General features: G+C 51.1%; 1 protein-coding gene across 3 annotated transcripts in view; it reads left to right on the top strand.

The window, feature by feature from the left end:
- TMEM63B (transmembrane protein 63B) overlaps positions 1-13,231 on the top strand; it is a 37,745-nt gene extending 24,514 nt beyond the window's left edge. For 2 of the 3 annotated variants that reach the window (XM_019549666.1, XM_019549664.1), the window contains 8 exons: positions 2,098-2,184; positions 4,312-4,377; positions 6,283-6,445; positions 6,971-7,076; positions 7,929-8,096; positions 8,320-8,435; positions 8,966-9,046; positions 10,526-13,231. In XM_019549666.1, coding sequence (XP_019405211.1) covers positions 2,098-2,184; positions 4,312-4,377; positions 6,283-6,445; positions 6,971-7,076; positions 7,929-8,096; positions 8,320-8,435; positions 8,966-9,046; positions 10,526-10,693 — 955 coding nt within the window. In that variant the 3' untranslated portion in view covers positions 10,694-13,231. The remainder of the gene's footprint in view (positions 1-2,097; positions 2,185-4,311; positions 4,378-6,282; positions 6,446-6,970; positions 7,077-7,928; positions 8,097-8,319; positions 8,436-8,965; positions 9,047-10,525) is intronic. The other variant, XM_019549665.1, reaches the window with a different exon arrangement.
- The last annotated feature ends 151 nt before the right edge of the window (positions 13,232-13,382 follow it).

Here is a 13,382-nt window from a genome sequence, read left to right as displayed (position 1 = left end):
CACAGAAAGGCGCAACTGGTAAACAACTGCTGGATACCCCCCACCCCCAGCTTCAGAAGTAGCTGCCCATTAGCAGCTAGATGAAGAGATTGTGCTCCAAGGAAGGCTGCAAAAGCCAAGGGGTTCTGGCTGACTGGGATGGTATGCATACTTGTGTGATGGTTGCTATTCTGTATTTCTGTACATGGGAATTAGCTGTGCCTCACCCTGGTCTACTTTCTATTTTTCTCATCTGCTTCTCCCATAAGCTTGGGCAGCTGCCTGGCTGGTCCCCCGTAAGTTGTACAGCTCATCCGATCAGAGCTGAGATATTTGCTGATGACCCACAAGAAGTGTGGCTTCATGACGTGAGCACAGGACTAGGAGTCAGGACCTCCAGAGCTATAGTCTCAGCTCTGGCTCTTGACTTGTGGTGTGGTATGGGCAGGTTTCATCCCTTTCTAGAGCCTCAGCTTCCCCACTTGTCCAAAAGGGGAATGTGAGTCTAGCCTCTCTCCCCTCCCCACACCAGAGATGGGCAAGAGTGAATTAGGCCAGCTGTGCTCAGGAGGGATAGCCAGGATAGTGCTGGGGGTTAGAAGTGTAGATTTGGGTGATGCTTCCATAGCACCAAAGCAGGGGAGTAGCTCAGCTGATGTCGCTCACCCAAGTGAAAGAGGTCCCCCTGACAGAAGGATGGTTCTTGTCAGCCCAAGCTGCATTGGTACTAGGAGAACTTTGCTGCAGTAGGTTTCCTAGCAAGCCTCCTTTCTGAAGCCTAAGCCTGGGGCACTGCTGCCATGCTAAGCATTGTTATTACCGTGTTCATGTTGACGTCTAAGAGCACAGGGCTGGAAGGGACTGACTGAGTCATAGAGTCTAGTCCCCTGCTGTCGCAGGCAACTGTGTGACATACTCTGTTCCGTAAACTGGTCAAGCTCCAGGAGCTCCCGCCCCTCCCTCCTTAATCTGCCCCCCACCTCTAGTGTACCGCTCAGACGACATATCTGGCTTCCTGCCCCTCTCTCTGCAGGCAGAACCCTCCAGTCTGACCTCTGCCAGATGCGGCTCCTAGGTGTCAGCCCTTCCCTTTTGCAGCCTTGTCACCTCACCAGGCCCAATTGTGCTTGGCACTTGGAGAGTTTTGCCTCTGGGAGCTTGTGCCAGCAGCTGATTCATGACTCTGAAACAGCTTATTCCAAACAAAACATTATTTATTTATTCATTCATGCCCAGAGGGCAAATAGCACCTGAAGCAAAACAGGGGAGGGAGGAGAACAATTTTGAAGAATCCCATACTTTTTTTTTTCTCCTTTCCCCTTTTTCTTTCTTCATAGCATTGGCAGATTTCATTCACCTCTGGGATGGGAGAGACAGACCACTTGCTGCACTCTCTCCCTCCTTCATGTGTCTCTTTCCACCTCTTTCTCCACCTCCCAGCAGGCCCATGTCCCACCTCCATCTGCTTTAGAGCAACCTAGAAGCTGATGCATTTCCCTTGTTCAGGAGCATGGGACTGGAGGGCCCCTCAGAGACCATTGACACTGGTCCCCTGGGCATGAGGAGTTCAGCCTCAGAAGAGTAAACTTTGCTAGTCTAGTTGGAGCCAGGGAAGGGGTATCCTATTTTATTTCTCCAGTGAAGACAGGGCAACCTGTACTCTGTACCTTCTCTTTGCCATCCTTTCATTTCCTGAGGACTCCCTCAGCACAGCCTCCTTTGGTATCACAGGTAAACTGAGGCACATGTGTAACCCAAAGAAGTCAACAAACCAGTGGCTATTTCCCACCTTCCCCTCACCTTGGTCCAGCTTTGTGCTCTGCAACAGACTGCTGAAGTGACCCTGGGCAAGTCTCTTAAGCTGTCTGTGCCCCACATGTCTGGTAATGCAGGAGTGATGATAATGGCAAGAATAGTAGTAGCCTGGCTCACGGGTGTTGTCAGAATAAATATATTAAAAGACGAAAGAATATTCAGGCAGGATAGGGCAAGCCATGTAGTACAACAGACAGATACTGAAGGGGCCTGAAAGGTGCATTATAAGTACCTAAGTTGCATGTGATTGTCTTCCTGGGAGATCTCCCAGGTCCCTGCTAACTGCCTTATCTCTGCTCTCAGGTCTGGAGAGAACAGGACAACCATGCATAAGTGCTACACCTTCCTCATCTTCATGGTCTTGCTACTGCCTTCCCTGGGCCTGAGCAGGTAAGGGAGGAGGGAAAGAAGGGCACATCCAGGAACCCAGAGCCCTCTGGAACACTGGGCAAACAGTGCTGTCATACAAACCCATGTCCTGTATCACTGTGGGGCATAGCCCTTCTGGCTCTTATCAGACTCTTGCCTTCCGTAGAGATTGCCTACAGAAATTGTTACCCCTGAGTTCAGAGTGATAGCTGGTGCCAGACAGTTCTGTGGCTTGCTACGTTAGCTCTGTTTCTGGCACTGTGGCAGGTAGCTACTCACACTCTGTTCTGACAGTGCTTAAACCTTGCCTAATTACCCCCTCACTAATAAATTCATTCTTAATTTGGACTGTGCCCCATATAGGTGAACTCCTTGTAGCCAGGTATAGACAGGGTGTCAATTGGCCTCATCACAGGTTGCTATGGAAAAAACATATTTCCAAGGTGCTTTTTCACCTGAACTCAAGCCCTGGGGAATACCACCTGGAAATTCTCATAAGGCCTCTGCTAAATGTTTCCTGCCGGCTGCCTGCCATCAGCATAGGCTGTCAGCATCAGAAAGTTCAAAAACAGACCATGCTGCCACAAAGAGGGACTAAATGTAATTACAAAGGGCTGTGAAGAGGGAAGGAAAATCAAAATGCTGTTCTTACTGCATTTGCCTCTGTCTCTATTTGGGGAAGAACCACAAGCTGACAGTCAGCATCTCTGCTGACCTCTGAATGGAGACAAGGACATGCCAAGCTGACAGCTGAGTCAGGCTGCTCCTGAGCATAGGCTGGCCCTTTGATGGCCACAGAAAAATGCCCTTTATCCAAACATGTCAGTTCAACAAAAATGTTCTACAGCAGGATCTAAAAATACCTGACTGTTTCTGAGTCTCTGTGTGATCTAAAAGAGGGCCTTCTTTAAAATGACCCTATCAGTTAAAAGTGTGTGTGTGTGTGTGTGTGCGCGCCTGTGTGTGTATGTAGTGCTTCTCTGAGAAATTTTTACCTGATATTGTTAGAAGTGAAGTTTAGGGGCAAACTCTGTCCTCAACCTTGCCACTAGGAAAGTAGGAGAGAAAAATATTGCTTCCATTGAGCAAACACCCTTGCAGATATCACATCATGTTCCCTACTATATTTTATCACTGTTTTTCCCTCTAAGATAACTATGCCAGATTCTAGTAAGTGCCACTAGCCTAAAGCAGTTTGTCATGTGTTACCTGTTTACTTGCACCAGAATAAAGGCAGGTCACCACTGTTGACATGCTGTGTCCAGGCCCTTTGTATGAACCTTTCACCCTGCAACAGAGGAGGAAAAAAGGCTTCAAAAACAAGAAAATGTGATTGGAGTGGGGTGGGGGGTGCATGGGAATAGACAGCACATGAAATAACTTTAAAGCCTTTTTTGTGACTGAGCGGCTCTCAGATTCACAGGGAATGCAAGCTACCGATGTGTCTCAGAGCAAGAGAATCGGGGCTGTATTAGGGGACACAACAGGCAGCAAAAAATTCCCTCAGCTCTTTTTTAGGGCAAGCTCAGTATTATTTTCTCTTTTGGGGGGTACATGTATGTGTTTGTACATATTCCTCCTCTAAAAGAGCTATGAGATTGCCCACTGTACCTCCTAGTTCTGCTCTTCCAGCTTCAATGCATGTCCTCCAACTAGTGACATTGCTGCTTCCTCACCTCACCTTCAGTTGCCTGCACACATAATGGGACATGGATACACAATAATAGCCAGGGCTTTTATCACATTGTGTATTAGATCAATTGAGTGAAAACTGCTTCCTGTTTTATTGCTGTTTTGTTTAAAAATAACTAAATAAATAAATAAATAAAAGAGGGCCACCTGGGTCAGGAGGGAACAGCAGCAGATAGAGCTATCAGCTCCCTGCAGAGGGTGAAGGAGCAAGATGGATAGCCCAAAACAGAGGCCTCTTTCCAACACACCCTCCTCTTCCATAATGACCAGGCTGCTGGCTAGAAAGGGGCAGAAGAACCCCTGGGGAGCAAGCACGGACCCACTTCCTCAGACAGGAGCCTGTGTCTTGACTTCATGCTAGCAGGTCCCATGCGGAGCTGTGGCCACTCTGCTCCTGTCTCTCCCAACAGTTATGTGCTCATGTTGCGCTCTCTGTTTTGTGATTTTTCTCCCTAGTTTGGATCTGTTTTTCCGCTGGCTGTTTGACAAAAAATTCCTGGCAGATGCTGCTGTGCGGTTTGAGTAAGTGATGTCCTTGTAATTGTGTCTTGTTGTGAGCTGGCCTCCAGGCATTGCCCCTGCCCTGTTCCTTACAGCAACACCTGCTGGGGGAGGCAGGGGCTGGAATAACTGGGAGCTTCCTGACAGGTGCCTCTGCCTCATTCTCTATAGTGCCTCCTGCCAAGAGAAGGGCTGTACATATCCACAAGGCCTTCCAGAGCCTACAGTGTTTCTAGAACAAGGTTGCCAATGCCAGGCAATTTTTTTTACTGATGACCAAACTTCTTTACTGATATATTTTCATAATATCAGCATAACCTGGCTCAAATTCAGGGTTCAACACCAGGCATAGTAAAAAGAAGTTGGGTTGTCAGTAAAAAGTTTGCAAATTATCAGTAAAAAAAAAAAAAATCTTGGTCTGACAACCTTACTTGACTGCAGAATTGGTTTTATACCCTACTGCCTCCTCCCCAGGAGAGTACTCACTCCCCACATCCTGATACCCCCTGACTATACCATGCTGCCAACCCCATTCTAGCACAGACTTCCAAAGAAGAGCTGTCTACCTTCAAACCACTGAGCAGTATTACAGACAGATGTGCTGCTGCTCATGCATCCTATGTCTGGGGGTTGAGGAAAGAGATAGTCCCAAGAGCCATAAAGCTTTTATAAGAGTTCCCTTCAGGGTGCTACTGTCCTATGCAGATACGAAGTGGTGCTGCTGTGCTCTCTGTGTGCTTCAGCACTGCCTTCAGCTTCTTTAGCATCACAGAGCTTCAATCAGCTCTACTGGTTTTGGTTTTTTACACAGCAGAATTTATTTTTTTTTTTACAGATTTTATGAAGAGGCAAGTCTTGTGATTTACAGGGTGTCCATAAATTTACAGAACATTGGCAACCCTGTTCTAGGAGTGACAGACTGGCCCTTTCTAGCCAGATTTCTTCCTGGTAGGAAACTGAGTGAGGCTGGCTTGTTTGTCACTGTGTGGAAACCAAGGTGGATAAAAATAAATGATTAAAACAAAAATCCAAAAACCCAACTTTTTTTATTTAAATCAAATTTTTTTATTTCATTGTACTGTTTTGATTTTTTAGATGCTTTTTATAAAAAATAAACCTATATAAATACAGTTTTAATTTAAGACATGTTAGAACTCAAAGATATCATCATGGAATAGGGATTATAACTTCTAATTACGTACTATTTGAGACAATATATTCATGTACACTTTTTAGAAAAGTTTTATAAATAGGTCACAACAATCCATGGGCTATATTAGAGGCCCAAGCTTATGGGGCTCCCAGAGGCTCCTCTGTAGATTAGTAAAGTTTAAATAAAACCAGTATACCCAATGGGTCTTAGTGCTCAATCTAGAAGATCCCATTAACCATCTCTGTGATGCCTAGTTTCAGTTCTGAAACTGCGGATTTTTGTCTCCAGAAATAACAGCTTTGTTAACGGCATGTATATGGAGATGGGGGATAAGAGACCTGATTCCCTACCCATCAGCACTGTTGTCTCTCTGCAAGTCTGTGTACACAGTCAAACCCTTACCTCTCTCTAAAAGTACAAAGTTTCAAGAAGTTCAATGAATAGAGGATATCAAACAACAAGGATGCACTTTTTGTAGAAAACAGTGATTAAATTTAAATCACTTCCAGAAGGACTCAATCAATTCTGCCCTGGTGTAAACCACCAGACCAGCTTCCTTCAAAGCAGAACAACCAGAGTCAGAGCAACCTCTCTGCAGTGGGACAGCAGGGCCTGCCCCAGCCAGTTTCCTCCCTGTCCTGTCTGACTCAGCCCAGCCTTCCCCACTCCTCCAACTGCCAGCCAAGAAGCCTACAGTGCTGGGGCCCCCTTGCTCAAGTTCAAAATGATCAGCTCTCAGTGTTCCCACTCTCCCTGCTCCCTTCCCCCCACAGGTGTGTGTTCCTGCCAGATAATGGGGCCTTCTTTGTGAACTATGTCATCGCCTCTGCCTTCATCGGGAATGCCATGGACCTGCTGCGTATCCCCGGTCTGCTCATGTACATGATCCGCCTGTGCCTGGCCCGCTCAGCAGCTGAGCGGAGAAACGTCAAGCGGGTATGTGGTGGAGCCCAGGACAAGAATGTGCCCACTTCAGACCTCGGGTGCTTTGGGTGCAGTGCTCAGGAATCTGCCCTGAGCACCTTGCGCACGCATCAGGCAGGTGCTCAGTGACCCATATGTATTCCTGTCAGCACCAACACATGCTGGCTTGTACCCCGACATCTAAATACATGCAAGGAAGTGCATTCATTCTACAGACTCACCCAGGTGCATGCTGGTGCTTAGGGAGGCAGCCTGCTGCCATGCACTGTCAGGAAGAGAAGGTGATGCCCACAGTTCTTTCTAGGGTGAGTGTAGTCAGTGTTGTAGGGCATCAGCTGACAGGCTTGGCCATCTGTCTGGACTTGAACAGGCAACTTCAGGGTAGTGTAAATGCATGTTCCCTAACGTGCACACTCCCCTTCCTTAGGGTGCTGGTCAGCACACACATGCTAGTGTGCACACACATGCATGACCCTGCCTCCTGGACATGGCTCAGTGTAGCACACTATGACTGACGGCTTCTGCTTTCTCTCTCAGCACCAGGCCTACGAGTTCCAATTTGGCGCTGCCTACGCCTGGATGATGTGTGTCTTCACTGTGGTCATGACCTACAGCATCACCTGCCCCATCATCGTCCCCTTTGGTAAGTGACACAGTGTGGTGCCCAGAACCTTTGGAGGAGGGCTGCCAGCCCAGAGGCAAGGGAGGAGGCTTCTCCCATTGTTTGAAGCAGGGCAGCCCCATCTGTAAAGGAGATAGGGAAGATGGGAGACATTTAGCCTGAAGTTCTGTCAGGGGGCAATTTCAGTTGATCCTGATGCTGAGTTGTGGGCATGGCAGAGAGCAGGAAAGCTCACAGTGAGTGCAACTGATGGACAGGCAAGTTACTAGCAAGAGTCTCTACCCAAGCGCTGATGCTGTTTCTTCTGTATTGCACAAGGCAAGGAAGAGATCTGATCCCTGAGCTCCCCACCAGGAGGCGCTTCTCACCAGTGGCCACAGTGAGACTGTCAGCCAGGCTGGCCACAAGCTGGGCTTTCTCCTGGCTGGAGCAGAAAGGGGCTTCTGCTCTGACAAGGGATGATAAAAGCTAGCTTCTCCTCAGCCTCTCGGCTCAAGAGGCTTTTACCAGCAGGCAGTGCTTCCCTTTGTTACCCTGGGAGCCATCCCTGCTTGATGGTTAGTCAGCATGTATACATGCAGTGTGTCACCTGCCTTGTCATCCAGTTCAGCTGATACTGGAGTCCCTGGGCTGCCATGGTGGGTCATGTTACAGGCCCCATCACATGCATCTGCCATATAAGGATGGAAAGCAGTGTCTTGTCTGCACATTGATCCCATATCCTACTGGTTGAAAAAGATCCTCTCTTGGGTGTTACTTTCCACCCCTCTGAGCAAGTGCCTAATCTCTCATCACCGCCACTACTATTGCCAAGCCTGGAGCCTACCTGTCCCTTCTTTGACACTCTCCTTCCCCTCTGTCTTTCTCCATCAGGGCTGATGTACATGCTTCTCAAGCACCTGGTTGACAGGTACAACCTGTACTATGCTTACCTGCCAGCCAAGCTGGACAAGAAGATCCATTCAGGGGCTGTGAACCAGGTGGTGGCTGCACCCATCCTCTGTCTCTTCTGGCTCCTCTTCTTCTCCACCATGCGCACAGGTAGGGGGCAGGGCCCAGCAAGGGAATGAACTACTGAATCACTATTGTCCCATGCTCAGCCTGACTGAGCCAGTGAGTTCAGGGACTCATCAACACCCAGCACATGCACACACACAGTGAGCTGAGCTTAGAGCCACGGCCTCCCCCGGAGGCTGGAGGGGGCCTGCTAGGCTGCATGCTGGCTGTGTGGGACCCTGACTGTGTGATCCTCTGCTTCTCTCAGGGTTCCTGGCCCCCACATCCATGTTCACCTTTGTGGTTCTCGTGATCACCATCGTGATCTGCCTGTGTCATGTCTGCTTCGGGCATTTCAAATACCTCAGCGCTCACAACTACAAGGTAAGGTGCAGAGAAGCTGGGCAGAGGGAGCAGACAGCATGGAAGGAGGAAAGAGTGGCTTGGGATGAGGTTGGAGTGGGTAATGAAGGGTTATGTCAACCTACATGTTGGAGAGCCCCTTCCTGGACCCTTACCTTCAGCTACAGTCTTTCTTGTTTTTATTCTCCTGCTCCACTCTCCCATGTGTAGGTGGGTGCAGCTGGAATAGGGTTCCCCCCTAATCCCACAGTCATTGTCATTGTTGTCATGGTGGGGGTAAGAACAAATGGTGACCTGAGCCTGCAGTGACATCTCAGACAGAGCAGGGGCCTCTTCCCTCTGCAGAGCCTCTGAGCTGCATAACCCTAGAGAAAGGACTTGCAAGAGCTGGGCTCTCAGTCCCTATTGCCAAGCAGTGCTCCTCTGTCCCAGCTCCCTGCTCAGGTAAATGTCCCAGGACAACCCCAGTTGCAGGAACCAGTCCTTATGGCCAGCAGGCAGCAGGCCTAGTGGGACAGTCCTGTCTCCATGTCACTATCTTGACTCCCCAGATTGACCACACGGAGGCAGACACCATGGATGGGGGAGAGAACGGGCGACCAACTGCCAACCAACCAGCTCCCAAATCTGCTGTGAGTCTTCAAGCGCTCAACCTTCCTCCTTGGCCGGGTCTGGGGAGGGGGAAGGGGCCTGCACACGTCCTCTACCCCTGCCCAAGTGCCCCCTGCCTGGCCTTTCCCAGGCAACGTGCAAGAGATGCAAGCCAGGCTCAGAGGAGAATGACCTTCCCCACGTGCTTTGCCCCAGGCGAAGCGATGAATGGCAAATGCCCCCTCCCCTCTGCCCCCCTGATGCTGTCTGTTCACTTCCTGCCTCTCTCTCAGCTGGGACAATGAAACTGGACCTGGTCAGTTTTTCCTTTCTGTTTTGCTTCCTGGCTCTCACCCATCAGCACATTTGGGGCTGGCAGTGTCACATGCCAACACAGATGGATTCCATGGGAGTTCCCCGTGGAAGCCACAGGGGGACACTTCTGTTCATCTACAGCTTTGAGGCTCTCCCCTTTCTTGCCCCTGCCTCCCCGCCCCTAAGCTGTCTCAGAACTGAACTCCCTACATCTGCCTTCTTGTCTTTAAGTCTCTCCTGAGCTCACTAGCCATGCTACAACTGGCTTCCTTTAGGATCAGATTGTCTGGTATGAGTGTCATCTGTGGAGAGGGGATGCTAGTTCGTAATCCCCCGACTGCCTCATCCACCTTATATGTTGAAGCCTCCTGGGGGCTGTTCTGACTGAAGCCTGTTGGCCATGGATTCCAGGAGACCATCTCCCAACCAGGCACAGCTGAGCAGCAGCACACTCCAGCACCTCTCCCACCATGCAGATAGTAAAGAAGCCAGCTGCTCCACTCTTGTGCCCAGTGAGCACTCCCCACAACTGAGGACTTCTGTGCTGGGGAGAAGAGGGGCAGTCTCTACCCTGAGTGATACATAGGGAGATGTGGGGCAAGGAGTGGATTTTGAGTTTGGCTCCATGTCTGCAGCATCCAGATTTTATTCCATGGGTAAATAGTGGGGGAACTAGAAAAAGGCTGGATGCTTTTCCTGCAGCTGCAGCTTTGTTCTTGGACCCCTGGCTCACCCTGGAGTACAAGGGGAGTAGGGGGATTTGGGCACCCTGCCTGAGCCACCTTAGAAGGGCTCAGATTTCAAGAAGTACTGAGGGCACCTACCCTCTGAAACAAATCTCATCTTTCAGTCCTGCAGAGCCCCAGAGTCTGGCAAGTTCCAAGCTCCCCTGCCCCTGGGTCCTCAGGAGGGCTCTGCTGATCCCTGATATTTCTAGGTTCTGCTGTAATGAACTTGAACCAGGCTGGAAACATCCCCCCTCTGTCTGCCCAGCCACTGTCTAGCCACTCATCTTCCCCTCCTTCCTCCCATCTCACATGTTCCGTGCAGTCTGAGTTTCTCTCCAGCCTCAGTGGCCCATTGCATGCCTGCATGGTGCCTACTCATCATGCTTTGCTGCTTTGAGTTTCCTACAGCAGTATGCAAAGCTAACTGGGCGGTGTGCATTCTCCCCTCCACTCCCTTTCTCTCCCTTCCCTCTGCAGCAGAAGTACATTGCCCAGGTGCTGCAGGACTCCTCGCCCAAGAGCGATGTGGCGGAGTGCGAGGAACAGGGGTCCCAGGATGAGGAGCTCATCAATCCTGATGGCATGAACGACACGGATTTCCAGTCGTGCGAGGACAGCCTGATAGAGAATGAGATCCACCAGTAGGACTGCGGAGGGTGGGAGGGGCAGGAAAGGACCAGGAGCCAAGGAAGCTGCTACGCACAGAGAGGGAGATAGTGAACTGAATGGAGTGAGGAGCATCGCAAGGAGGATGCCAGCCTCTTCCCCCTCCACCCGCCCACCTGGGCCACTGCACGAATGCTCGCTCAGAGGGAGAAGCGACCCATACTTCAGACTCTCCATTCCATGCCCTGCCCCCACCTTATCCCAGTCCCTCTCGCTCGCTGCTGGATGAGAGGGGACCTGCTCTTATTAGTTACCATCTTTAACACTTATCGAGACCATGAGACCCCGGAAATAGGGTGGGGAAGAAAGAGGACTCTGACCCCCACTGCCTTCTATCCCTCAGGGCAGGAAGACACGGGGGCAGCAGAAGCCTGGTGGGGGCAAGTATTGGGGGTGGGGCAGGAGGGGTGACAGGGGAGGGCGTCTCCGGTCTTCTGTGGGGACTCAGGGAAGGGACCTTTCCCTCTGTTCTCCATCCAGAATTGCAAACACTAATAATTTATTAGGTATCAAGACACAAAAAAAAGCTTTAATCATGATATTTAAACCCCAGCGGGCGGCAGGCAGCTGTGAGCCTAGCAGGCGGCACAGTGTCCTGGCCGCAACAGATGCAGTATCCTTGTGGGGAGCTGCCCTCTGCCCCTGTATGTGTGTCTCGCCCATATGTTTCCCCTCCCTGGTCCAGTGACGGCTGTGCAGGCCCGCAAGGACCCCTTCAGAATAACTCGGGGCCAGGCCCCAGCAGGTAATGGAGTGCATGGTGTAACTGGCCCTCCCTGCACAGTCAGCCTTGAGGTGGTGCGACCATTACAGTCGCGGTGGGGAGGGGGAGTGGATGTCACCCAGTGAAAGTCATATGGGCTCAGCAGTGGTTGGAGAGCAGGTCTGAGTGGTGAGGGAAGCAGGGAAGAGCCCCTCGCAGGGCGAGGGGAGCACTGGGGGCTGGCATGGGCGCTCATGCCAGCCAGCCTGGAGCTGAAGAGTTGTAGGCAGCACTCCCCCGGCAGGGCCGCGATGGGGGCTCACACTGGCGCATGTGGCGTTTTTTTAAGTGGCATTTTTTTTTGCACATTATTATTTCCCCCCCCCTCCACCCCCTCACCTTTTAAAATAAAAATTCCTGTCACCCATCTGCAGCCACTGCCCCCTGGGCATCCTGTTTGTGCACAGCCAGGCCTGGAGCAGGGAGGGTCAACCAGGGTTCAGTATCCCTGGCTGCTATGCTAGCAGGTGGGGAAGGGGTGGACCATTGAGCCCCAAGAACTGCTAAGCACTGGGGCTGGCCCTAGTTCTGCTGGGCATTATACAGTGCCACCCTGAGCATCTGGTCCCTGGCTGCATATGGCAGCTCTTGTTGCCCATGGCTATTGTGCTAGGAGTGGGAGTGTCTGCAGCCCCAGGGGCTTTATGCCCTTTTCCAGGGAACCTGGCCGTTGGCCATGCTGCTACAGGATTCCCAGCACCAAGGCCCCATAAGACTGCACTGGCTCCTGGTCATATTCCAAAACTTTGTCCCAGCCCTTTACGCAGCACAGCACATGTGCCAGGAGGCTTCCTGAGCCTCTGCACCTCTGGCAGTGTGGGAAGTGCAGAGCAGGGTGAGTCACGGGAACCTCCTTCCCCTCCAGCATCGCCAGGGCACCAGCACCTTACAGGCTGGAGAGGGAGCCATTTCCCCCCTGTAGAGAGAGGGCTGAAGGATCAGCAGTCCTGAGAGAAGGGTGGAGAGGGGGTTCTCAGGAGATGAGGTGAATGTGTGTGGAGGAAGCAACTGAAAGGTAAGATTTGGAGGCAGAAGGATCAGAGAGTGTATGTAGGACAATTGCTGGATTCCCTTTCAGTCCCCCTGAGACTTGACCCTGGCCCTAGGCTCTGCCAGGAGCAGGGAAAAGGGGGTTAGCTGGGGTTTTCTCCCTTCTCTGCCCAATGGGTAAAATGTAAAGATGGACAAAAAAAAAAGTAGATCTCCTTACTATGGAGCTGTATTTATTTTCCCTTCCCTCTGCCTAACCCATTCATTGCCCATTTGCTGCCTATTGCCTGTCTCTGGAGGGTGCTGCTCCAGTGGACTGCAGCTGAACCAAAGGGTTGGGTCCTGGAGGCAGGAATTGCAATCTGCTCTGGTCCTTAACTATCCAGGAGCTGGACACACTTTATAGACGCTCGTGAACAAAGGGCACAGCTGCCAGGCACGCTGCAGTGCTGCATGGAGATACGCCAGCTAACACTGAATGGGCTGTTGGGTATTTCTGCAGAGCGCTGCACATGCGCCGTGTTGATGTACCAGACATTGCAGCCTTCCCCAGTATGGAGAGGGTGGTCAGGATCCTCCCCTGCCCACTCTTACAGAGGGGAAAATGGCAGAAAGCAGGCAAGGGACTTGCCCAAAGTCACACAGTCCACAATAGAGCCTAGAGGTCCTTGTTTCATCTTCCCATCTGACTGGCATGCCAGCCCCAGAGGAGATGGGCATGGGGAGCAGGAGGATTTGACCCCTGCTTGGGGGAAGGCTTGGGAGCAAGGAGCTCAAACCCTGGCTCGCTGTAAACCAAGCAGCTACAGTATGGCTGGAACATGTTCTCCCACTGTGGTTTTAGCCAAGGTCCAGGGGCTACCGCTACTACTGCTGCCTTCTCCGCTCTTCTAGAGTTCACTGCCAAAACAAACG

The sequence above is a fragment of the Crocodylus porosus genome, unplaced genomic scaffold (genome assembly GCF_001723895.1).
Source record: "Crocodylus porosus isolate Cpor-Errol unplaced genomic scaffold, CroPor_comp1, whole genome shotgun sequence".
In the NCBI taxonomy this organism is placed as follows: domain Eukaryota; kingdom Metazoa; phylum Chordata; order Crocodylia; family Crocodylidae; genus Crocodylus; species Crocodylus porosus.
The sequence above is the reverse complement of the archived record's forward strand: the minus strand, read 5'-3'. Positions and strand labels throughout refer to the sequence as shown.